Genomic DNA, 27,129 nt, shown 5'->3' on the forward strand with positions numbered 1-27,129 from the left:
CCATTATCCCACAATTATGGAGTATTGCATTAATTGATTTCTGCATGTTGAACCAGTCTTGTATTGCTGAGATAATTCCACCTGGTTTTAATGTGTAATCCTTTTTATATGTTGCTGGATTCAATTTGTTGTATCTTGTTAAGGATTTTTGAATTTATATTCTTAAGGAATATTGGTCTATAGTATTCTTTTCTTATAATGTCATTGTCTGATTTTGGTATAATGATAATTCTGTCCTCAAAGAGGGAGTTGGAAAGTTTTCTCCTCTTCTAGTTTTTGGAAGAGTAATGTTTATTTATCAAAGAGTATTGTTTATTTTTCTTTAAACATTTGGTAGAACTCAATCAGTGAAGCCATTTGGTTCTGGGGTTTTCTTTGTGAGTAGTTTTCATGGTCAAGCGTCATCTGTTGCTGATTATCAGAAGAAGTCCAAGCAGTTCTGCCCAGTGCAGTGCATCTTACTATGAAGTTCCCAAGAAATCACAGTGCAGTCAAGCACTGGATTTAATAGAGCTTTACTCACATAAAAAAAGAGACACAGCACGATCAGGTTTGGTAGTGAGTGTCAGTTCCCTGGGGCCAGCAGTGGGTCCTTCCTGGCAGCCTATGTAGGGCCCTTGGCCTACACACACTCCTTGTGCTGCAGCAAAAGGTTCCTCCACCCCACCCCACTCCTGTGGCGTCAAAGATGCTGAAAGCTGGGGACATGCCTGAGGACCTTTGACACACATGCTTAAGCAGGACAAAGGAGTACACATTTAGTCTGAAACAGGGAAAGGTATTTCAGAGCAAGAAGGTAAGCCCAGCACAGGCTGTGTGGACTCTTTATCTGTTGGTAAGCACATGTTCCAGACCTAAGGCCCATTCTTATGTGGCCAAGTGGGGTTCGAAGAACAGTGCATGTAAGACTGTCTTTCTCAACAGTGGTTTGTTTTTGTTTTTGTTTTAAGATTTTATTTTATTTTATTTTATTTATTTGACAGAGAGAGAGATAGCGAGAGAGGGAACATAAGTGGGGGAGTGAGAGAGGGAGAAACAGGCTTCCTGCTGAGCAGAGAGCTCAAGACAGGGCTCCATCCAGAACCTTGGGATCATTACTTGAACCAAAGGCAGATGCTTAATGACTGAGCCACCCAGGCGCCCCTCTCAACAGTGTTTTTAATTGTAGTATAACACAGATAACGTAACATTTACCATATTAATAACCATTTTTAAGTGTGTAGCTCATCAGCATTAACTGCCACCATCTATCTCCAGAACTCTTTGCATCTTGCACACCTGAGATGCTGTACCCATTAAACAATAACTCCTCATTGCTTCCTACCCCTGGCACCCGACATTTGATTTTTGTTTGTATGAATTCTATGAATTGGACTACTCTAGGCACCTCATTTAAGTGGAATCATATTGTATTTGTCTTTTGGACACTGGCATATTTCAGTTTATATAATGTCTTCAAGTTCATTCCATGCTGTGGTGTGTCAAAATTTTTTTTCTTTTTTAAGACTAAATAATATTTCTTTTTTTTTTTTTTTAAGATTTTATTTATTTATTTGACAGAGATCACAAATAGGCAGAGAGGCAGGCAGAGAGAGAGAGGAGGAAGCAGGCTCCCTGCTAAGCAGAGAGCCCGATGTGGGGCTCGATCCCAGGACCCTGGGATCATGACCTGAGCCGAAAGCAGAGGCTTTAACCCACTGAGCCACCCAGGTGCCCCAAGACTAACTAATGTTTCTGAGTAGTTTTTTATTACCAGTCTCTTTACTAATTATAGGTAGTTATAGGTTTATTCAGAATATCTGTTTCTTCTTGAGTCAGTTTTGATAGTTGGTGGCTTTCCAAAATTTGTTCATTTCATCTAAATTATCTAATTTGCTGATATACAGTTGTTTTAGTATTCTTTTACAATCATTTTTATTTCTGTAAAGTTGGTATTAATTTTCCCTTTTTATTCCAGAATTTAGTAATTTGAGTCTTCTGTCTTTTTTTTCTTGGTCACTGTAGCTAAAATTTGGTCAGTTTCTTTGTCTTTTTCAAAGAACCAACTTTTGGTTTCTTTGATTTTCTTTATTTTTCTATTCTTATCTAATTTATCTCTGCTCTATTATTTATTTCTTCATCTTCTAGTTTTGGGTTTAGTTTGCTCTTCTTTTTCTAGCTTTTTAGGGTGCAAAGTTAGGATACTGATTTGAAATCTTTCTTATTTAATGTAGGTATTTGCAGGTATACATTTCCCTCTAAGCACTGCTTTAGCTACATCCTAGAAGTTTTGATATGTTGTGTTTTCATTTTCATTTATTTCAAAGTATCTTCTAATTCCCACATAGGAAATCCTTTGCAGTTTCTTTCTTGACCCATTTTCAATTAAGAGTGTATCATTTTCCACACTGAATGTCCTTCTCTTGTTGATTTCTAATATTCTTTTGAGGTCGGGAACGTACTTTATATGATTTTGGTCCTTTTAAATTTATTGAGATTTGTTTTATGCCTTAACATTATATATTTTGGAGAATGTTTCATTTGCACCTGAGAAAAGTGTATTCCGCTATTGTTTGGTGAGATGTTCTTTAGATGTCTGTTAGTTCTAGCTGATTTACAGCTTAAGTGTTTTGTTTTCTTGTTTCTCTTCAGTATATTTCTATTCACTTTTGAAAGTGGGTATTCTTCTGCATGTGGCTGTCCAAGGTGATTAGCACTGGGTGTTATACACAACTCGTTGAACACTGCATCAAAATCTAATGATGTACTATAAGTTGGCTAATTGAACATAATGTAAAAAAAAAAAAAAGTGGGGTATTGAAGTCTCCAAGTAATATTTTTTGTTGTCTTGTTTCTTCAATTTATGCTTCACATGTTCTTTTGTTAGGTGCATATGTGTTTATAATTGTTCTATCTTCACAATGGATTGACTCTTTTATCGTTATAAAATGTGTTTGTAGTTACTATATTTGTCTAAAAGTCTATTTTGTCTAATATTAGTATGGTCATCCCAACTCCCTGTTGATTATTATTAGCTTGTTATATCTTTTGCTATTGTTTGGCCTTAAACCTATTTGAGTCGTTGAATCTAAAGTACATCGCTTGTAGACATCGTAGAGTTGGGTCATTTGTTAATCTCTTCTGCCAATCTGTCGGTACTTAATTCATTTACATTTAATGTAGTTACCAAGAGCATCTGGGTGGCTCAGTCGGTTAAGTGTCTGACTCTTGGTTTCAGCTGAGGTCATGATCTTGGGGTCTTGAGATGGAGCCCCACATCAGACTCTGTGCTCAGTGTGGAGTCTGCTTGGGATTCTTTCTCCCTCTGCCCTTCCCCCATCCAAAATAATAACTAAATCTTTAATATAATTACCAGAAAGGTAGGTTTCATAGCTGTCATTTTACTACTTGTTTTCTTTAAGTCTTACATCTTTTATGTTCCTGTTTCACCATTACTGTTGTATTTTATGTTAAATAGATATTTTTTAATGTATTGTTTAAATTCTCTTGTGGTTTCTTTTACTGTATTTTTTGAGTTATATTTCTGGTTTTCCTAGAGATTATAATTAACATTTTATCTTGTAACAACTTAGTTCAGATTAATATGGACTTTTTTTTAGTACATAAAAACACTGCTCCTCTATAGCTCCATTCTTTCCCTCTCCTTTGTGCTGTTATTGCCATATAAGTTACATCTTTATAGGTTGTATGCTTATTAACACAGATTATACTTATTGCTTTATGCAGTTCTCCTTTAAATCAGATAGGAGAAAAAGTCTTAAAAACAAAAAATACACTTATCTTGTCTTTTATGTCTACCTTATAGTGACCTTTACCAGTGTACTGTATTTCTTTGTGTGAATTTGAGTTACGTCTGGTAACTTTCCTCTGAAATTCGTTCAGTCTGAAGGACTCCCTTTCATTTCTTTAAAGATTTTATTTTTTTATTTTAGAGAGAATGAGAGCAAGCAACGGGGGAGGAGCAGAGGGAGAGGGAGAGGGAAGAGACAGAGCATCTCCAGCAGACTCCAGGCTGAGCGCAGAGCCCTGTGCGGGGCTCCATCTCAGGACCCTGGGATCATGACCTGAGCTGAAACCAAGAGTCAGACACTTAACCGACTGAGTCACCCAGGCGCCCCAAAGATGACACATTTTTAATACTTTAAGTCCTTACCTTAAAACATTCACTTGATCATCTAGATTGACCTGTCTTTTTTGAGATGACTCCTTTCTGGACTTCAGCTGCCTAAAGCCCCTCTCTACCCGCTCCTTGGCAGCTTCCCTTTCCTTCATGCTAATCAGTCTCTGAACACTGAAATTTCCCATTTTTGCAGTTTGTTCTCCAGTTTCCATCTTCTGTTATTTACTACATCAGCTCTCCTACAATTTCATTCCCCTTTCCCAGATTGGACTTCCTCCTTCGAAGATCATGTAGATTTTCAGGTATGAGCTCTCCCAGTTGCTTGTTCCTCCACCTGTAGCTTAGTCACATATGCATCCACCTGGCCCCCCTGCACGTGAAGGGCTGCCCGAGGTCAGCCCTCCAGGTGGCGCATCCACTCGCTGGTGTTCTCTCCATCAGTCACCCTCTTTCTTTTGGATCTTCCTTCTCTATAATACAGCAAAATATACTCAGAAATATATGGACCAAAAACTGTGTACCACCTTCTATCATTTCCCTTCCCATTGCCATTAAACTTCTTGACAACTTTCTCCCAACCCTAGTACTATTCCTTTAGTGTAGATTCTCACTGTTTTAATTCTTGTATTAGTCCTTTGTCTCTATTTATTGAGCACTTTCCTTCAGACACTGTTCTAAACCTGGGAATACAGTAGTGAATAGGACTTAATTCCTGTCATTGTGGCATTTAAATTCTAGAAGGGAAGGCTAAGAAGAAACACACAGTACACTCTCCGAGAGGGATAGATCTTGCTAGAACATAAAGCAGGGCAGATGATGACTATAGGAGAGGAGGAGCTAGAGAGGATGGTCACAGGTGGCTTTTTTATGGGAGTGATATTTTAGCAGAGACTTTAGTGTCAGTGAGGCATATAGGAAAGATCATAGGGAACATCTTCGAGGAAGACGTAGTATCTGATATAAACGCACAAGGTGGGAGCAAGCTTGGTGTAATCAGGGCCCCACAAGAAGGCCAGAGTGACTAGCGAGTAGCGGTGAGAGGCCCTGGGGCTGGACAGGGGGCCAGAGAAGTAAGCAGAAGCTAGATTGTGTAGGCCATGTAAGGAAGTTGTGTTTCAGTCTGAAATAGGGCGCCATTGGAAGGATTCAAGTAAGGAGGGCCATGATGTGTCTTCTCATTGAGTAAAACAATCTTCTCAGAAATGCTCAAATATAGCATCTCAGAATGTATGCCTATGTCCTTGGATTGTCCTCTTGGGAATACATTTTTTTTTCCCCCAGAAAACCCATGTTGTAGAGGAAGAAAGGGAGTATCAAGTACTTGTACTTGAAAGAAAGGGCTCTTTATTTTTTTCAACTAACAGGCTAAAAGAGCTGCTTCTGAAATTTTTGCTTATGGTTCCAGATTTTAATTTTGTTAGTATTGATAATAATCATGGTCATTTTAAGGAAACTTTTGGGATAATATGACAGTATTGTTGCTTCTCGTTCATTTACCTCATATTTGTGTTTATCTTACATGCAAGACACTACTTTATATTTTAGCGCAGTATTAGGTTGAGCACAGACCTTACACCATGAATCCTTTTGGCTTAGTTGCATGAAAATGATAGCCCTAAGTCATCAAGAGAAGCATATAGTTTGGCAGTTGAGATGGGGTTTTTTGCTAATGTATTAGCACTCTTCCTCCTGGTTCCTATGGTGGATAGTGGCATGCAGTGAAATGACTGGCTTGTGGGATCTGAGGCCAGAGAACTCAGGGAAGTGACAGGTCACAGAGAGCAAACCAGTGATGTCCTCTCCGATTCATGAATAAAAGGTTCAAACCAACTATGTAACATAGAAATGAGTTTTTGAATGCCTTGAATACCAATGTCTCAGCCAAGATTAAATATCTGAGTGTGTAATGGTGATGTCACATTACATTGAACTGTAAAAAAGTTCACATGTGATTCTTAAGCTCTATGATGTTATGGGGAAACCTTTTAAATGTTTGCATTTCTGGGAGTTCAAAGGCTGAGACCTTTCTTGAGCTCTGCCATCCCCTGACTCATGGCCGTGACTTTCCTTTCTGGGACTCAGTTTCCCCTGCTTGTCAAAGTCATTGGACTGATCTTTAATGTCCCTCTAGCACTAATGTTGGGTGACTTGATGAGTCTAAGAATTGCCTTTTGGGGAGAGGCCTGTGAGATAGAAGTGATAGTAGAACTCCGTGACAATTTAACTGAAAACTTTCATTTTTAGCCAAAGAATTATTTAATCGCACAAAGAAAACGTTTTAAACTTAATAGGATCTCTTGATTCTGAGTGGATCTGCTAAATCCTTTTTTTTTTTTTTTTTTGTCGCTGACCGTTATCTCTAATGATTATGTCAAGGGCAGGATGAATGTGATGACACAGAGCTAGTATATATTTACCCACGTGGGTGGCTAAGGAGAGTGGGATATAACGGAGATTTAATGGATATTTACAAAAACCAGTGAACTACCGCAAAATGGGATTCTTTTTTGGCTTGTTCTACCAAGAAGGGTAGTAATGTAATCTTTGTCTTTTCCATTTAGCTTGTTGACTATTGATTGTCTGTTTAGCTAATTAAACCCTGATTTAAATCTTATGTTAAAAAAAAAAGTCTCAGGACTTCTTACTAGTGTTTGTGAATGGATATGCACCTCCTACTGTTGAGCCCCTCAGGCTTCCTTTCACTTGTCAAGGGATTGGTTCAGGACACTGCATTTGTCAGTCTTACAAATACCAGTCTGTAAAGCTTGATCTTCTTGAGACTGTTTATTCTTGCAATTGCCAATTTATTTGAAAGATCAATGAGAACATGAAATGTTTTCATACCATATTTTCCCTTTTATTGCATCTATAATAAAAATGCTCTTTTAGTAAATAAAGATGGTTCAGTTCATTGCAGAAGTGGTTTTGTTTGTTTGTTTGTTTGTTTGTTTTCATTATCTTCCGGGTAGCACCCAGAGCCAAACATAAAGTTGAGCCATGCCATGGTTTTCCAGCTTCTTGCAAGAATCTGGAAACTACACGTCACAGTTATCTAAAGAAGCAATCATTTTTCTGCTTTAAACAGGATAATTAGAAAGTCAGTAGCTTTGTAAGTATGCTATAGATATCATTGGTTTTTATAGGAAAAATAACTTTTTCCTGATGTTCAGCTTTAGGAAAACTTGACATATAAAAATACTCATATTTGTGAAATGCACTTAACTTCTTTTAAAAAAAATAACATGCTCCATTTTATTATCATATGAGGCATACTTACAAATCCTCCACTAGTAAAGTGGTTAAATATGAATTTTTAGCCTCTGATTGAAATGGAAATTATTTCTCAAATATCCTGGATAATTCCTCTATAGAACTGGAAGACTAGGGGCGCCTGGTGGCTCAGTCAGTTAAGTGTCTTCCTTCCGCTCAGGTCATGATTCCGGGGTCCTGGGATCGAGCCCTTTATCAGGCTCCTTGCTCAGCAGGGAGTCTCCTCCCTCTCCCCCTTCCCCTGCTTGTGCGTTCTCTCTCTCTCAAATAAATAAATAAAATCTCTTTTAAAAAAAGAACTGAAAGACTGCACCTCAACTTGACTCAAAGAAGGATGAATACGTACTGTTAAATAACTCTCAGTCATATCGTCAATATGAGTGAAGTAGTGGTTCTTTGCCTATCTTACTGAAATTCTTCTATTACTTGTGTGAGATTGAAAATGTAACAACCATACCCAAATTTATACTTCCAAGTGAATATTGGTTCCTTTAAAATAGTTACCTGGGAAAGCAGTGCAATTGTTTTCAGCAATGCCAGTATTGCCATGGTTCCTTCTTTTGAAACTGCCTCCAGAGCAGCTGTACCTATGTGGTGAGGTTCACATGGACTTGAGTTTATCTGTTGATTCATTTGACGAATATTTATCAAATGGCTACTGTCTGCTAATAATGCTCATTTTCAGGTGGATGAAAACATAAAACCAGTAAACAGCATGACCCTATCCTCCTGTTTACAGTCTAATGGTTTGGTTTTTGGAACCAATTGATTTGGGAAAGATGAAGGATGTTAGTGAATACCATTTTAGTGAAAAATATTATGAAACAGGGAGATTGGTTTTTCTTTTTTACTTCATAAAGTGGTTTTTGGAGTGATATCAAAGAGAATTTTTAAAACATTTTGAACTGAGTATCTTTGGAATAGATTGATTGCTTGTCTTGGTACTTAATTTGAAGGACAACATTCATTTAGAATGATGTTAATAATACTCTTTTACTTTATTATTTTTTTATGTGTATTTTGGACCTTATAGTTACCGCCCTTTGTTTAGTTAATTTGCAAATTCTAAGAGAGAGTCCTGGTTTACATTTGAGAAAAACTGTTACACAAGGTAGATAGATACCTAAATGTGGTTGACATGTTGATCTTTAGTTTTGTGTATGTATTTAATTTTACATTAAGTGGTGAGTCATAGCCTGCCCTTGACTAGTTTATTTCGGTTTTTACAAGTATGTGATTATACACTGGAAAATAAAATGGAAATATCTAGCTACACTTCATCTGGTATTATGATATTATGTCATAAATAAAATTGGACTAAAAACCAGTTTGACCTCAGACATCCAATGCACAACATAGGAAGAGAAGAAAAAAAATATTCTCGTAGTGAATACGCAGAGGAAGAACTCAATGCAGCGTTCTGGTAGTTTTATTTATAATAATGCAACATATCTGTCTCTACAGGGGGCTCCTTGGATGTATATAGAAAAATTCCAGAGCATGTCCTTGGAAGAATTGCAATAGCAGTGAGTATATATGGCTTCAACCTTATGAAATTGGGGTGATTGAATCTTTCTAGTCTAATCTGTTTCCCTTATATCCTCAGGATGTTTTCTTTTTCTTCAGTCCTTGTTGACTGCCAGGGTCTTTTCCGCTCTCTTCTTTTGTCATTTTTGCATTTTCTTCTTTTCATGGATCAACCCACAGTAACAGTACAGTCACATGACATACTTCAGGATTATGGGGACTGTGACCTCTTCTGCTTTCATATGTTTACATGGCCTTAGTATGCTTGATAACCAGTAACATTTCCAGGTTCTCCAGCAAGAAAGCTGTTTGGTATCTCAGGAAAAAAATTGAGGGTTGCTGGGGGGGTGGAAGGTAGGGAGAGGGTGGTTGGGTTATGGACATTGGGGAGGGTATATGCTGTGGTGAGTGCTGTGAAATGTGTAAGCCTGATGATTCACAGACCTGTGCCCCTGGGGCAAATAATACAGTATATGTTAATTTAAAAAAAAAAAAAGCTGTTTGGGGGACATTTTGTAATATTAAGCATGTGATTAGAAAATACTTTTCAAGTCCAAATTATTAAAATAAAACTATTTATAAGAAAACACTATTCTTAAAGACTTTTGCAGACTTTTTCTTTTCTTGGTTTTTAATTTTTTTGCCAGTGATGTCTAAGAACTTATTCCCTCTGTGATTAAAAGCAGTTTTCCTGTTTTCTATATTCACACATTAATTGAGGAATATTTTGACTAGTCTGACATTACTATATAAGCTCTAGATTTGAAATTTGGAATAATACAGGCTGAACAGCGTCCAAGAGAAGTCATGGGGTGGTGTAATAGTAAACAGTTGCTAAACTAAAGGCACTCTGATAACTTAAGCAGTTTAATGCAGAACAAAGCGGTTATACCATGTACCATTTAATTAAATGGCTGATGTTTGCATCCATTATACATCAGACTGACAACTCAAATCCTTTAATCCAACATGGACACTTATTTGGTCTCAGTTCATTGTAATTCACAGCTTTCCTTTTTTCTTTCTAATTATTAGTGTGAACTGCCCAGGGTGATGAGAACTTTCTTTTCTGATGCTTTTGCTAAGTAGCTTCTAATCTACATGTTTAGGTAGATTAGTTTAGTATGAAATTTGAGTACTTAAATCACTATTTTAGATGAAAATAAAAATGTTTCATTTCCTCTTTTAATCTCAGAGGGGAATGAATGCTTTGTGGCTTTTGGCAGTTCCTGGCTCTAAAGTTTAATAACACGTATAATAAAGGGCAAAAAAAGGCAAGGATACCAATTGAAAAAGAAAAAAGTATATGAGTTCTATATACTCAATTATGTGTTGAACTTGGCTAAAATAGGAATCTGCCTCCTTCAGTCAGAGAAGCATGTTCTTCCTGGACTTCATAAATTTTACCTCCCTCTTGTGTGGGGCATCCGCACAAGGCCATTGGTCTTTTCAATTCTACTGGAGTGAGAAGCCTGCAAAGTGAATAGAGTTAGCAAAAATAATAATAATCGGGCTTCAAATACCGGGGTTACCTCTTGGGTAATCGAAAATACAACAAAAATTATTTTAAATAATTTTTTAAAAGATTTTTATTTATTTATTTGACAGAGAGAGATCACAAGCAGGCAGAGAGGCAGGCAGAGAGAGAGGAAGGGAAACAGGCTTCCCGCCGAGCAGAGAGCCCAACTCGGGGCCCGATCCCAGGACCCCGGGATCATTACCCAAGCCGAAGGCAGAGGCCCAAACCACTGAGCCACCCAGGTGCCCCTATTTTAAATAATTTTTAAAGGCACTTAAAATGAGTGCTAGCCCAAAGCATTGTTTACATTTTCCCTTGCATTTTTTTAAAAAATTAGGGGGTTTTCTCGCCCCCCTAAAATGTGTCCAATTTCTTTAGCTTTTATGGCTCATAAGGTCATAAGAATGAAAACTGCTTGTGGCCAGAGCAAAAGAAATGCTTTTGATAATTTAACTCTTCATCTGCCACTTCTTATAAACTCTGCTGGGGCCTAAGCTTGCACAATGCCTCCAAAGCATATTTTTTTAATGTAATTTGATTAGGCTACAAACTTGAATAATCATTTGTTGCAGTTGACAGACTGGAGAGGAAGGATTCCCCCAATCAAAATAAGACTAGTAAACTGATGTTTGTAGGTCTTCTCTCCTCTACCGTTCTGAAGACAGATCAGCATTGTTCTTTGAGTTCCCTCCATGAGGCCCGAGAATGCACATGGCTGCTCTTTGCCATGTCAGAAGCAACAGAATCAGAGGAGAGAGGAGAGAAATAGTATCGAATACCTCCCTGTGCCAATATTGATGAAGCGTTTTATTTATTTATGTATAAATATTATGTCATTTGATCTTTATTGCAAACTCTAAATTGTAGGTTACTGATCATGTTTTTATACATGTGAAAGATGAGCTTTAGAAAAATTAAAGTTATCTATAACTAATCAGTAAAGATTCGAACCCAGTGCTGTTTTACCCCAGGCCCCATGCTCTTTCACTCTCCTTTCTTAAGAGAATGAGAAAAAAGGAGAGGAAGGCCTGAAAGGGAGAACAAAGTTAAAGAGAAAAAAAAAAGAAAGAGAGAGAGGAAGGGGAAAAAAAGAAACATATGAGAAAGAAGTGGAGTGACACATGGAATTGCTTCAGATTCCTTTCATGTCTTAGAACCACATCTAGGCATTTCGTCCTCTTCTCAGTTAGCTGTATTTCTCAGGTTCTAATAACCTGGCATGCTGTGGATGTCCAAAGCTCCAAGGTTCGTTACAGGATGGCCCCTGTCAGCTTATATGATGTGTTGTTTGAATCTTCTCTTATAGGATATATGGCAAGAGAATATTTTTCCAGGAAAAAAGCCATTCACATAAACTGGCCGATTTTAGCCTTCCAGCTTGCTCAGTGATTTTTACCCACTTTCCATTTGAATGTGGTTCCCTAGAAGGAGGAATGCCTTTCTGCCATTCCTGGCCATCCTCGCACGTTTTATTTTTCCTCTCATTTCTGAAGTAGTGACATGTGTGCTGCATTTTGAGTGGTAATGTTGATTGAAGTTGTCCCTGAAAGGATGTGCACTTGACATGTCAAGGAGTGAGTGATTGATAGCAGATAGAAGTACTTTTAGTGTCAAGGCTTTGTCAAGTCATCGTGAAACCTGGCATACTGAATACCAATAATACCCTCTAGAGTTTCAATGGACAGATTTCTAGCTCCCTCTACACTGCTTTTTATACGCTTCTCAAGGAAAACGTAGTCTATTTTGACAAAGTTGGAAAAAATCACACATTCTTTTTGAAGCTCTAATAAGATTTATAATTTTGTTAAGTATCACAAAACCAGCATTTGTTTTACCTTTTTTTTTTTTTTTTTGCCTGATGAGCTGAGTGTATGGATTGCCTTCCCCTTGTGTGTTTACTGGTTATTCATTTTTTGTGGGACCAGTTTTTAGTGGCAAACCATCTTTAACGGGAAGGTTTTATAATATGCAACTAAGCTTATAAATTGGGAAGTTTAGCCCTAATTCCAGAACTCAGAGGTGATTACTTCCATACTAAATAAGATGGCCTCATCTTACTACCCAAAGAGAAAATTGTTTTCATTATTGCTGTTATTTTTATAAGCATTTATGGAAATATTTTTGCCTATTTCCTTCCCCTGTCCATTATCATTATTACTATTTTGATATTTTCTTTTTTCCTTTTTTTTTAAACTATCTTACCATCCAGAACATATGTGTTTTATTGTAATGACACTTATTCCAAATCCTGGAAGAAATAATTTGCTATAAAAATGTATTCTGTTCTCTTAAAACAGACTAACTTATTGTGGAAATGATCATACCTCGCTAGCAAATTTTTTAGGAGTATATCCCCCTCTAAGAACTAAAATATGTCGATCTCAGCATTAATTGATATAGATTTTTCTTTCTTCTAGATCTTTAGTATTTGGAGATTGGTTTTCTCCTTTTGCATTTCTCTTTTTAGTATTGCTCTTAGTCTTTCTGGTTCAACTAAAATCCTTCCAGATTTAGCCCCAACCTTCTTCTCACCATTTTCAAAGTATATATATAAATCACTCAGTTACTCCTCATAATGGCAGGTTTCCTTGTTTTTACAATCCTGACTTACCTAAAATTTCTTATAATGGTGGGTACTTTTAAATTCTGGTAGTAAATTTTGAGTGATAATGGTTCATTCCATTGTATCTGATACATAATTATGAATAGTCAACCTTGAAATTGGAAGGTTCACACTCATGTGCATACAGGGTCAGTGGGTGTGAATAAAACACGTCCATCCCCTTTTACAACCATTTCTATATAAAGATTGTTAAAGCGTTTAGTGATTAAAATTCTCACATAGATGGTAACCTATGTACTTAGGGTCTTAGAAACATCTTTTTTTTTTTTTTTCCAGAATCTTATTGACTGATTATTCTTAACACAGGCCATTTAATCAGAAATCCAATGTAACTCGAATGTTTGTATTTTCTCACTTTATTTTCTTGACCTGCCCTTTCAGTGTTTCCTACATAACCCCACACATACGCTTGTATCTGCCAGCCTGGCTTGCGAGGCCGCTCATCTTGGTATACTTTGATCTTTCCTACCTGAATATCATTTAAAACATTTTTTGGAAACTTTTTTCTTTTTTAATTATTTTAAACTCACAGAAAAGTTGTAAGATGCTTCCTCCAGATTCCCCAGTTGTTAACAGTTAACCACATTTGCTATATGTTTATTTCCTAAAACATTTGAGAGTACATTGCAGACATCATGGCCCTTTATCTCTAAATACTTCAGGTGTATATTTCTTAAGAACAAGGATATTCTCTCCCATCAGTGCTGTATACTGATCAAAACGAGGAAATTAGCATTGTCTGGTATAATATTAACCAGCCATCTAAATCAGCGTCCTAGCTTAATTTTGCCAGTTGTCCAGTAATATCCTTTCTAGACCAAAAGAATAAAAATTTCAGGTCCAGGGGCGCTTGAGTGGCTCAGTTGTTGGGTGTCTGCCTTCTGCTCAGGTCATGATCCCGGCGTCTTGGGATCAAGCCCCACATTGGCTCCCTGCTCGGCAGGAAGCCTGCTTCTCCCTCTCCCACTTCCCCTGCTTGTATTCTCTCTTTCACTGTCTCTCTCTCTCTCTCTCTGTCAAATAAATAAATAAAGTCTTAAAAAAATAATTCCAATCCAGCATCCAGTCTAGGGTTATACATTGTATTTAGTTGTCATGTCTCTGGTCTCTATTAACTCGGAGCAGTCTCTCAGCATTTCTTTGTCTTTCCTGACCTTGATCTTTTTGAAGAGTACATGGCCCCAGAACGTGGACAGTATATTTTTACCTTGGCTTGAACACTTTCCTCTTTCCTTTACATCAGTTGAATCTGTTACTTAGAGCTCAGCACTTTGGTAAAGCCTTCCTGATTATAGGCAGGAAAAGCGATCTCTACTCCCCCCATTGCCTTTCATTAGTTAACTTTTAAAAAAATGTCTTTCCTTAGTCATAGATGTCATTACTTAAAAAAAGAAAATTCCACATGCAGAAGTATAGGAAAGGAAGGCCTTTCCTCCCCACCCACACCACCACTGAGAATTTAATAAATGTGTTTCCAGGTCATGTTGCATGCACATCCATTCCTTTTTTTCATTCATTGTGTCTTAACTTCAGAACCCTGGAAGCCAGTTAAAGGAAAGAGGTCTGTAACTTACTCATTTGGCATCCTCAAAGAGGATGGCACAGAAATGGGAGATGTGCAAAAAATGCTTGTTGGTTTTCAGTTTTAAAGGAAGAATGATGGTTGATATGGTAATATGTTTAATATTATAAATATATATTTATATAAAATATAAATAAAATATGGAAAATTTCTGATAAAAATCATAATTGGACTGTTTCTCTTTCTTAAATTTAGGTTGTTAAAGGCCTCACCTATTTGTGGAGTTTAAAGATTTTACATAGAGGTATGTATCACACTTACAAGCTCTGACTTAATTTGTGAATTTGGGTGGGTAGGGAGCTCTCCAGGTACCTTGATTTTTAAATAAAATAAACGATCTGATATTTAAGCCAGCTGACATATTTGGTAATCAAAAAGATGGCTGCTTTATAAATGTTTTTCTTATTTTCTCCTTCAGCTGCTCTCATTTTAGATTATAGGCAAGGTATTTTTGTGGATGGTTACCAAACATATAAAAAGGTATTTCATGGTATTTGAAAATCATAGGATCTGATTTTTAATCCTTAACTCTAGTTACTGCAAAGCCTTCACTTTCTATACAGTTGTGTCCCTTCCACTTACTAATGCTTCACAATCACCATACACTGATCCTTAAAAGATTGCCTTACATACATACCTTGAAAGTAAAACTTTAAACAAGGAGTTGGTGAATGCACCACAGATTAGTCTCCTAGTCTATTAACAGAACAAACGAGAAGAATAATCAGGTAACTGTTGAATGTTGTGAAAGGAACCTCCCTTTGAATTTTTCAATGTTCCCAACATGTCTGAATTCATTTGGAGCAAATTATTAAGTGAGAAACAGACCATAGCAAAGCAACTTCAGGGCCTCCTAGTACTAATGGTACTGTTTAATTTTACACATCTACTCAGCCCTGCTTCGTGCACATTTGGGGAATGCAATAGCATGCACATTGGACAGGATTAAAGGAAAGTTTTTTTTTTTTTAAAGTTACAAGCTCTGAGAGCGCGAGTTAACAACTGATGCCTTCAATTGTAGTATCACATCTGTCACTAAGGGTTGTTTCCTTTGTGGTGGTTTTAACATCTTAGTGATTTCAGATTTCTTCTTAAATCCCTCATCTCCTTTTGAAGAGGATGTGTAGACTTTGACAAGTAAAACTTGCAGTTTTTGAAGGCGTTTATGCAGATTAAATGGAATCACGAACCAAGTTTTCCCTTAAAGCCAGTCCATTCTGTTTCTAGAGTAGAGTTGGCGCAAAATGTAGGCATAGGGGCAGTGAGCTGAGCTGTGTTGGTGTTACTCTTCCTGGGAAGAAGTCATCATGTGAACACATCTCGTGGGTGAGAAAAGAATGGAGCATTTTCGCCACCGAGGTTAAGAGAGAATGGTATTTAACATAATATGACCTATATTGCTTCTATTCCCTGTACTCCCACCTCCCCACACTCATCAACCCATAAAGTGGTAATAGCCCTTTGAATCGGAGTTAATCCAGTGGTCAGTTCTTGTCATTTTATTGATTTTTATGGACATCTGCTATCCATTTGACAAAGGAACTCGAGGAAGACATCAATTCTCAACAGCAAAGCCTTCATTTAAAAGGACCTTGCCATGGAAATGCAAATGTTACTATTAAAGTGATTCTTAGGCTTGTCCTGTACTCTGGGCATACAGCATACTTCTGGCTTACAGTGAATTCTCCCTAACCAAAACTTTCTGTGAGGAATCTTAGTAGCACTAAGAACTATAATGGATAGGGAAATACTGTTTGGTTATTCTGCCATCATCTTTGTTTTTTCTTCTTTGCAATCATTGGTTTTAGTTTTACTCTTTGTTTTGGAGAAATAATTGAATTGTTCTGTGAAATGGGATCTTGATAGACATGTTTCAAATGGATTTGTGCTTGGGATCTAAGAATAAAGCCCAAGGTGTATGTCAGATTCCCGGAACAACCATCTGTAATCACTGTGGGCAAGTGTGGTTGACCAGAGCCTCTCAGAGGCGAGTAGGTCTTCCCTAGCTCTGAATGCAATTTGAGCTAAGAAAAGGTTCTTTGGTCAGTTACTGCGGAAGCCTTCACTTTCTATACAGTTGCATCCCTTCCTTTGACTAACGTTTCGGATATCATCCTGTGCTGTTCCTTAAGAGATTGCTTCACGTACCTTGTGGCCTTAGTGGCTTTCCTGATTGAGGACATAAAGTTTCCAAAAAGGAATCCTGAACTTGTACTTCTCTTCTCAGTCTTTGCTGTCTGGCTGAATTCCTACTGCGTCACCCACTGTATAAATGCTCCTAGTTAAGGGAAGAAGGTATCTGTGAGGGGCAGAGTGGGGACAGTGGTAATAGGCCAACAAACTCTCCCAAGGTTTTAAATAAATACCAGTGAGTGAATGTGCATCTGTGTCTGTCTAGTTGGAGAGACTAATGAATTACAGTGCAGGTGAACAGTTATTCCCAGTAATTATAGGTACCCACCTAAAGAAATAATATGCTGTGTTACTATACCTCATTAAATATATTTATATGCTTAGCTTTAGAGTTTCCTGGTTATTCATGGCAACTTTTGCCTTCTGGATTTAAAAGCGTGTGCTTTTATTGAAGAGTGGAAGAAGCCAGGTGTCCCTGAAGACTTTTGTGAAGCATTGTAATGAGAAATTTACTCTAGATTGAGTAGTTGTTAACTTAATATTTTAGAGGTTTTGTCCATATTTAATAACTTGGATTCCATAAAAATAAGATTAAAGATGCTTTTTTATTTACCAAAAAGCTATTTAATTTTCTCCCTGATTAAAAAATTATAGCTTTTTAGATCAGTTCAATCAGGCAATTAAAGATCAGAGCTTCCAAGTTCAGCTAAGGCAATTAAATAGGTAATATGCTTGTTTCTACACTTTTGCTATATAAGCTCATGGCTGTACCTTCTTAAAAGCCCATATACTCATTTTTGCTTTCTCTCAATGAATGATGGATAGGAATTCTAGCTGAACATGTGTCACATTGTCAAATCAAAGGCAGTGGTCCTTCTGCGGGGGTGGGGGTGGAAGTGGGGGTGGGGGGCTGCTACAGGTACCACAAGAACAGAGTGAACAGAAGATGGTGCAGAGAAATGCTCATGAGTGATCTAAGTTTCTTTCTCCTTTATCTTGGTCTAAGTACCTGTGTTGTCCACCAATCATCATTTCCTTCCCTACAAATTCTGCCCCTAGAGCCAGGGTCTTATACTTATGAACACAGATTTTAAAAGACGAAGAAACAGAGATGCATTCAGTTACCTAATGAGAAAAGAAAATACTGTTTCTCTCATTTAAATGGCTTCCTCAGAACACTGCAGTCCTGGATTTTTAGCCATGAAAACATAAATGCCTACATAGTATCTTTTGGAATTTATAAAAAACACAGTTAATGGCTTCCAAACAAGCTGGTGAAAATTAAGTCTTTCCTGAAGCGCGTATTCAGTGAGAACTGTAGTGAGAACTGTAGAGTAGAACGAACTCTGAGCCGCAGCAGTGAGACCACCCACCCTGCGAGGCTTGTTAGTCTGGCACAGGTTTGTTTCTTCCATGTGTGTAATGTCCACTGGACCTTTTTTTAAAGAATTGAAATATAACAGTTACTGTTTATAATGAATGATCAAATATTATACTCAATAAGGTTTTTTTTTTAATTTTTTAATTTTTTAAGGATTTTGTTTGCAGGAGAGAGAGATGAGCATGAGTAGAGGGAGGGGCAGAGGGAAGGAGAGAAGGACAAGCGGACTACCCGCCTGAGCGGGGAGCCCGCTGTGGGACTCCATCCCAGGACCATGAGATCATGACCTCAGCCAAAGACAGACACTTAACCGACTGAACCACCCAGGTGCCACATCAGTAAGATTTTACTAGTTTTATTTTATTCCTGTAGTGATTTGGTTGAGATACATATGCAAGTACTTCATAGACTGTCAAATGCTAATAATGAGCCCAAGTCTTTATTATATTATAACTATGAATTAATCACTTTTTATCCAGTTTAAGCACATACCACTTCCAGATAAGCCAGGAAGAGAGTTTATTATTCTTTGTCTTACCGGGTCAAAAATTGTGAAAATCTTTTCTCTAAGATAGACATGTGGTATCGCATGAGAACATAATTATTAATAATGTTTGAAAGTTCCACCAAGATTAACTACTGTGGAAGATTGTCTTTATTAAGCAGCACATGTGTGAACTCCCTAACCATAGCATGTACTGACTGGATAAAAACAAAGAAAATGAACAGTGAGAAAGTCTGGTAGACCAGATTTGACATTGCAGCAAACATCGCAGCTTAACTTCAAAACATACATCGCCACTAATGAGGTGAGAGCCCTGCATATTAATAAGCCTGCAGCTCCAGCCACGGCCATCATTACCCACATCAAACATAAATACAAGATTAACACCTGTGCCATTTCTTTGGAAGATGTGCGAATGCCCCGGCAGTAACTGCTCGCTCTTTCCCTGAGGATAAAAAATAGAAATGGAAGGGTAATGAGAATAGAGCTTAGATTAAGAAAATAAAATTGGCAATCAGGCTCGGGCAATCTTACACAGATGGAGGAGTTTATAGAAAGACAAAAACCTCGATGGTTGGTGTCCCAAGACATTTTTTTGTATATATGAACCTGGTTCATTTCATCTGCTTTCTCTAGTAGGAGAGTTTTTTCGTGTTTTTGTATTATATATAAATATACTTTTTAAATTTTTAAAAATATTTTATTTATTTATTAGAGAGAGAGATTATACACATGCACACGTGCCAGGAGAAGGGCAATGGGAGGCAGAGAGAATCTCAAGTAGACTCAGCACTGAGCACAGAGCCGGACAAGGGCTCGATCTGACAACCCCAAGTTCAGGACCAGAGTCAAATCAAAAGTCGGGCACTTAACCGACTGAGCCACCCAGGATTCCCCCTATGTTTATAATTTATGTTATTCTGAAGGCAAACACTGTGCAAATAGAATTGTGTTTAGAGAAACCAAGTCTTGTGGTTTCAGCATGCATGTTGGAATGTTATTTTCTGCTCCCTCCTGGCTTTACTTGTTACAAATCTGGCCTCACACAGACCTAATTGGAACTACCTTAGATTCCAAAGTTGTGTCATTAGTTCAGTCATGTAGCAACTATTATTTAATACCAGCTATGTTCCAGACACTATGTCTGTATTCTAGACACTTGGAATACATTAGTTAAAAAAAAAAAAGATTCCTATACTCATGGAACTCTCTCTAGTAAGGGTAGAGCAGGGTTGTGAAACAGTCCATAAATAATAAACATAGTAAAAAAAGTAAATACAGTATGTCACAAGATGGCTAGTAATATGGAGAAAAGAAAAGCTAGGTCAGGCTTGGAGCAGCCAAAGGGTAGGTTGTAGTGTTACCAGGGTAGGCCTCAGAAGATGAGCTTGGAGCAGAGGCTCGGAGGAGGAGAGGAGCTGGTCAAGTAGGTATATGGGAGAATAGAGCAGGGGTTACCAGGTAGGATGTGTCTGGAGTGTTCACAGAACAGCAAGGAGGCTTGTGTGTTCTGTTAGGAACTGTTGCAGGTGAGTTACAGAAGCTCAGATCAAGGAGACAGTTGTGAAGATGAGGAGAGGTAGTCAGATCCTGGGTATATTTTAATTGTAGAATCAATGGAATTTCCCAATGCATTGCTTTGTGAGTATTAAGAGAAAGAAAGGAGGTAAGGTTGCTTGAAGTTTCAGTAGTAGTTCAGTGTACTAAATAATGTTTCCTGCTACTTTTTTTCTGTAATAAAAGGGAGCCCTTCACTAAAATTAAAAACATAATATAAGTGCCGACAAGAATATAGAGCAGAGGAAATTCTCCTGCATTGCTGGCACGGATGCGAAATGGTACAGCTGCTTCAGGAAACAGTTTCACTTTCCTGCAGCACGAGCCAGCTTGATTCACAGTTCTCCCAAACTGGAGACAGCCCAGATGTCTTGAAGATGGCACACAAATAGGCAAGCTACAGTGGTGGGATACTATGTAGTAATAATAGGGAACAAACTACTGATACATGCAACAGGGACAGATGTCAAGGACTTTATGCTAGGTGAGGGAAGTCAGCCTCAATGGGCCACCTCTTGTATATTCCACTTTCACGACATTCTGGAAAAGGTAAAACTGTATGGATAGAAAATGCATGAGTGGTTGCCAAAGGGTAGAGGGCAGGTTAACTCTAAAGCTATGAGGGAATTTTGGGGAGTGTTAGAAATGTTCTGGATCTTTATTTTGGTGGTAGTTACACAATTGTACACATTTGTTGGAACACACAGATCTAGCGCACCTGGTTGGCTCAGTTGTTAAGCATCTGCCTTCGACTCGGGTCATGATCCCAGTGTCCTGGTATTGAGCCCCGTGTCAGGCTCCCTACTCAGGGGAGATCCTGCTTCTCCCTCTCCCTCTGTGATCTCTCTGGCTTTCGCTATCTCTCAAGTAAATAAATAAAATCTTTTTAAAAAACCCAAAACATGAACACATAGATCTATACACCTGGAAAGTATGAATTTACTACAGTAAGTCAGACTTTAAAAAATACATTAACAAAGGAAGAGACAGAAGGAACTCTCTTCTCAGCAGTGTGATAGAAGCTGTGCTTTAGAAAGAAGTTTCCCCCACCAGAAAGGCAAACCATTCATTTGAAGAGTCTCAGTGATTCTGTCATTATCACCGTACCTCATGGTTCCTGAAAAATCCTACCTGTGTTTGGTCTAACAAATCAGTAGGTTGAAAAAAAATCCCTGATGATTTAAAGGACATTGGCAATGTTAGAGAGAGAGAGAAACTTAGAAGTAGCTGTTGTTGTGGTCTTAGGAATTGGATCATCTGGAAATTGGACAATATCTTCTTTCCTTAGTTAAACCATTTTTTCTCTTAGATAATAGTAAAGAACTACAAGTGTGTAATACTGACTTGGCCCAACTTGGACAACTTAAAAAGCTTAATTTCTAAGAAGGAATAAAGCTTTATTTGAATTCCCAGTTCAGTCACACTGATTGACTGCCTTGTTGTGTGACCCTGGAAAGGCAGGACTCTCCTCTCTGGGCCTCAGTTTCCTCTTATATACATTGAAGGGATGGCTAGGTGATTGCTCGGTTTCTTCAAGCACCGGGATTCCATATTCTGTGATCTGGGACAGACAGAAGGATGACAGGCTTGTGAGGTAAGGGAATAAGTCTAATCAGAGAGATATATGGGAAAAGAAGGAAAAAGATCAGGAATCCCCGAGAGTAGGTTATGCTTTGGAAATAATAATAGGATTAGTAAGAGTAATAATAATGAATATTTATTAAGCATTACTCTGTACAGACACTGCCCCAAGTGCTTGATTGTCTGTAGACTATTTTGTGTTCATTCAAAGTACGGACTTCCATGAAGTATGAAATTGTCTAGAACTGAAGATGAGACACTGAAATGCAAACAAATAATTGAGAATTAAAGCAGTGTGACTCAGCTAAGACAATGGGTACTCTCGGGGCACCTGGGTGGCTCAATTAGTTAAGCGTCTGCCTTCGGCTTGGGTCATGATCCTGGGGTCCTGGAATTGAGTCCCATGTCAGGTTTCCTGCTCAGTGGGGGGCCTTCTTTTTTCACTTCCCCCCGACTCGTGCTCGCATTCATGCCCTCTCTCCCTCAAATAAATAAAATCTGAAAGAAAAGAAAAGAAAAGAAAAGAAAATGGGTGCTTTCTAAACCAGAATGGTGTAGTAAAATCAAAAGACATCTTTAAAGGGAAATGGTTTTTCCTGCTATAAAGTATACCAAAATAAAATATTTTGACTGACTAAGAATTATAAAAAGAACATGTTGAGACACAACATGGGTGAGGAAGAAATTTTTTTTTATCTTTTTATTTTGAAATCATTATAGATTCACAGGAAGGTGCCAAAAAAAGGTACAAGAATAATGCCCATGCAAGGGCATTCTTTTTGAGGAAGGAATTTGGAAGAGAATTGGAGGCCAGTTATCCAAAAGAGTGTAGGCAGGTAAATGTTATATATATTTGTGAATGCCTTTTACATGAGATCAGTGTAAACTTCAAGATTTGAAAAAATGTTGGAATATTTGTATTACATCCCCAATTTATTTTATTGTATTTATTAAATGAGAGAAGAGGATGGGATGGTAGAAGTAAAACCTTTGAATTCCTTAGGAAAGAAATGTTAATGTCAAGGTGGCTGTGTTAATACCTTAGTGGGTAGTGAAGTTGGGATTTTTGGCAGAAACTAATTAAGGAATCATCATTTGCTGGATAAAGTGATTCTTTAGGGAAAGGATTGTTGGAAAACATTACTGTCAGTTGAAAACTGACTTGGTTAGTTTTAAGTAACTTATGAAAATTGTGCACAAAACTTTCATAACAACCTCTTTTGTAGAGATGTACTGAGTGTATGCTTACTCATGGGTCACAGTGAGTTTTTAATCTCAGCTGTAATTTTCCTATCTGGAGGAGCAGTCACAGTTTTTGTTTTGTTTTGTTTTAAAGAACTGGTTAGTGTTTGAGCAACCCAGGTCATTTAGAAAGGAATCGTCCCCGGTTGGTTTCATGTTGAACATGAGAGGCTGACAGTCGAGGTGTGGGGGCTCCTTCCCTGAGCTCTGTGACGGTTTCAGTCTGGTGTGTCTGGAAGGGGCATTTGTGTTAAGCAAGTGCTGGTGACAGGAGCCCAGTTACCTTGGCTCCTGTTTTTAAATCCTTTAAAGAATGTCCTTTAAATGTAAATATTAATCACATGGCAATGCCATAGTAGATCATGACTCATGAACATTTGTGGGAAAAAAAAATAGACTTAGTTCATTAACTGAGGTAAACAAACTAGTTTAATGACTGTGGGTTGTTGGTTTTTCTCCAGCTCTGACAATCTACACAAATGAACGTCTCTACAGACTAAGCCTTCTTCCCCACATTGGTCATTCATTCTCTTTGCCTCAGGTAATCACTGGGGATTTCTGTATTTGTGGTAATGATTTTCAGAAGACAAGAAACCCCATATTACATTACTTAAAACTATTCTTTTAAAAGAATATGTGTCTAGAATGTATAAAGAACTCTAAAAACTCAACAGTAAAAAGACGTGAAGAGACATTCCACTGAAAGAGGATATACGAATGGCAAATAAGCTCGTGATAGGATGTTCAGCATCATTAGCCAAATTAAGACCACAATGAAATATTAGCACACACCTACCAGAATGGCTGAAACTTAAAAATAGAGATAATACCAAGTGCTGATGAGGATGCAGAGAAATTAGATCACTAACACATTGCTAATAGGAATATAAAATGATACAGCCCCAGTGGAAAACAATTTGGCATTTCTTAGAAATTTAGACATGCAACCACTGTCCAACCCAGTAGTTCCACTCGTAAGCATTTATCCCAAAGAAGGGAAGACTTAGGTTCACATAAAAACGTGTATACAAATGTTCATAGCGGCTTTATTTATAATAGCCCGAAACTGGAACCAACCCAGATGTCCATCAGTGAGTGAATAATTAAACATTGTACATTTATACTGTGTAATACTAATCAGCAGTTAAAAGGAATCTCCAGAGCATTATGCCAAGTTAAAAAAAAAAAAAAAAGCCAGGCACAAAAAGTTAAATATAGTATGATTCCATTTTTATACTGTTTTTTAAAAGAAATTTTATTTATTCATTTGAGAGAGATACAGAGACAGTGCCCAAGCAGGGGGAGAGGCAGAGGGAGAGGGAAAAGCAGACTCCCAGCTGAGCTGGGAGCTCATGGGGCTCGATCCCAGGACCTGGAGATGATGACCTGAGCCAAAGGCAGATGCTTAATCGTCTGAGCCACCCAAGTGCCCCTTTATAATATTTTTTAAATGACAAAGTTACAGAAATGGAGAATAGATTGGTGGTTTCCAGGAGCTAAGGAGAATATTCAGGGGTCAGAGGAAAGTGTTAGAAAAGAGTATGGTGATGGACACGTTCTCTGTCTTGACTGTACCAGTGTCAGTACCCTGTTTGTGATATTGTACTATAGTTTTACAAGATGTTACCATGGATAGAGAGTATACAGGATGTCTCCATATTATGTCTTTAACTGCATGTGAATCTACAATGATCTCAAAATAAAACGCTTAATTTAAAAAATATGTGATCTTTCTATAGCTGTCTGTGTGGGTAGTCTACTTAATCAGAGAGGGTTGTTCTGGACTTAGTTTTTCTTTCTCCTATGCATCTGTGATAGGATTTATCACAGCAGAGTCTTCCCTTTCAGGACAACTCTAACAGGATGAAGAACCCAGGGGAATTACTATGCAGGGCACCTCCCCCCTCCCATTCTGAAATGAGTATCCTTGGAAGCCTTAGAGGAAAGAGAAGAGATCATGTGCCATACAGAGAAGGAACACAAGTGGGAGAGTGTAGTTATTCCCCCGTCATGTCCCCTAAAGGCCTTCTACCTTGCTGGGGGTTGGGATTTAAAGTCGACTATGTGTATTCGGACGTAGAGGTTTTCTTAGTACCCTCCAAGGAGCCCCTGGCCTCTATGATGAGCTCTGTCCAACTACCTGCAGGGTGCACTCTGTGTGCCCTGCTACATGTGTGATTCACCAAGCCTCGCAGCCAGCTCTGATCATGGCTTTGTCTTGAGGCGGACCATGAAGTTTAGCAGTTAATCAGAGGAAGACGGAGAACACTTGTGTGATGGTCATTTCTGTTGCTGAGAGGTTGAAGGCCACAGTTAGTGTGTGGTACTGATATGCCACTGCATGTTTATGAAATGAATAAATTGAATTGTAACTTTCTGGGAACAACATTTTTCTCTGAGAATTTTTTTCTGCAAGAAAAAATTATTCTATAGTGGTATGTCGCTTCATTGGAAGTTATCCTTTGTTGCCCTTTCTAGTGTTAAAGTAAGAGATTTATCCTCAGGTGGAACACTCTGCCAGAATTTACAGCAGTTACAAGTTAGTTATACTTACAAGACTGCTCCACACCTGTTCTTTTCTCGAAGACCTAGTTTGAAGTAATCAGCCCCATGGAAATCAAGTCCATTATTTTGCCATTGGGAGTATTAAGTTCCCTCTGGACTGCGTGCAACAATAATTGTTATCATTCACTGAATGCCTTTTGTCTAATACTGTATTAGATCTTTTGTGTGCATTATTTCATTTGAGCTTGGTGACAGCCTTGCAAGGTTGTCATCCCCATTTTTAGATGAAGAAACGAAGGCTCATCAGGCTAAAGAATTTCATCATAAAAAAGGCCATCAGGGGTTGGTGGTCTAATGAAGACCTCTGGTTTTAGGTCAGACCCAGGTTTAAGTCCTGGTTCTGTCTCCTAACTCAACTTTGCTACGTGACCTTGGGTCAGTTCCTTAACCTCTTTGAGGTCACAGCACTGTGCCTGGTTCATAATAGCTGTTGTGTAGTTCAAATAACACTTCACAAGAAAAGCAGCGAAAGATTATGTGGAAATAGTTAGAACCTTCCCCAGACTTTCCTCCTTATCTTCTTTCCCATGAGAAATGGAAAAATCTAAAATAAAACATCTGAAGATCAGCCAGCTATTCAGTGCCAAAGCTGGGATAATAGTCCAGCCGATAAATTCAGATGTGGTTTATCTTGTATGTAGTTCAGCTTGTTAAGGCCTAAGACTTGGGATTAGAGGGGCACCTGGGTGGCTCAGTCAGTTAAGCATCTGAGTTTGGCTTAGGTCATGATCTAGGGTCTTGGGATCGAACCCCCCATCAGGCTCCTTGCTCAAAGAGGAGTCTGCTTGTCTCTCTCCCTCTCTCTCTGCCCTTCCCCCCACTTGTACATGCACACTTTCTCTCAAATAAATAAAAAAATCTTAAAAAAAAAAAGAATAAGACTTAGGATTGGAGACTCTAGTTGTATAGCCCTAGGCAAGTTGTTTTATTAATTTGAGCCTCAATTTACTCATCTGTAAAATGGAGCTAATGATAGTTATCTCAATGGTTATAATGAGAAATAAATGAGTTAATAATGCATAGGATGATAATGCATTTAGCTCAGTGTTTGGCATATACAAGTACCACAGAGGTATTAGCCGCTAGAATTTTTATTTCTTTCCTTTTTTTTTTCTTTTTAGGGGAAGGAGGGGCAGAGAGGGGGACAGAGAAAGAATCTCAAGCAGGCTCCACTCTTAGCACAGAGCCCGACACAGGGCTCAAATTTAAGAGTTGGGCGCCCAACCAGCTGAGCCGCCTAGGAGCCCCTAGAATTTCTACTTCTTTTGAACAATTTACCAGAGTTCGTCTTGTGGACGTGCTGCTTCAAGTCTACAATTAAAATGCATCTTATAGTTTATTTGTGCATTTAATGTAATATTCCATTCCGTTTTTTCCTTTTCCTTTTTCACTGCTTTTATAGTCAGTAGGAGTCTTAGAATTCGTGGTATCTTAGATGTGGGGAAGTAGGTTCTCTCAGAGCTGGGACAGGATACTTGTCCCTTCTGATTCTCGGGAACTGGTCCCTTCGCACCTGCTCTTTCT

At 38.1% G+C, this 27,129-nt stretch overlaps 1 protein-coding gene across 8 annotated transcripts in view; it reads left to right on the forward strand.

The window, feature by feature from the left end:
• Window positions 1–27,129, forward strand: part of MAP2K5 (mitogen-activated protein kinase kinase 5) — a 253,962-nt gene that overhangs the window by 95,430 nt on the left and 131,403 nt on the right. For all 8 annotated transcript variants that reach the window (XM_047735597.1, XM_047735598.1, XM_047735596.1 and 5 more), the window contains exons 12-13: window positions 8,855–8,916; window positions 14,837–14,885. In XM_047735597.1, coding sequence (XP_047591553.1) covers window positions 8,855–8,916; window positions 14,837–14,885 — 111 coding nt within the window. The remainder of the gene's footprint in view (window positions 1–8,854; window positions 8,917–14,836; window positions 14,886–27,129) is intronic.

The sequence above is a fragment of the Lutra lutra genome, chromosome 7, assembly GCF_902655055.1.
Source record: "Lutra lutra chromosome 7, mLutLut1.2, whole genome shotgun sequence".
Lineage (NCBI taxonomy): Eukaryota > Metazoa > Chordata > Mammalia > Carnivora > Mustelidae > Lutra > Lutra lutra.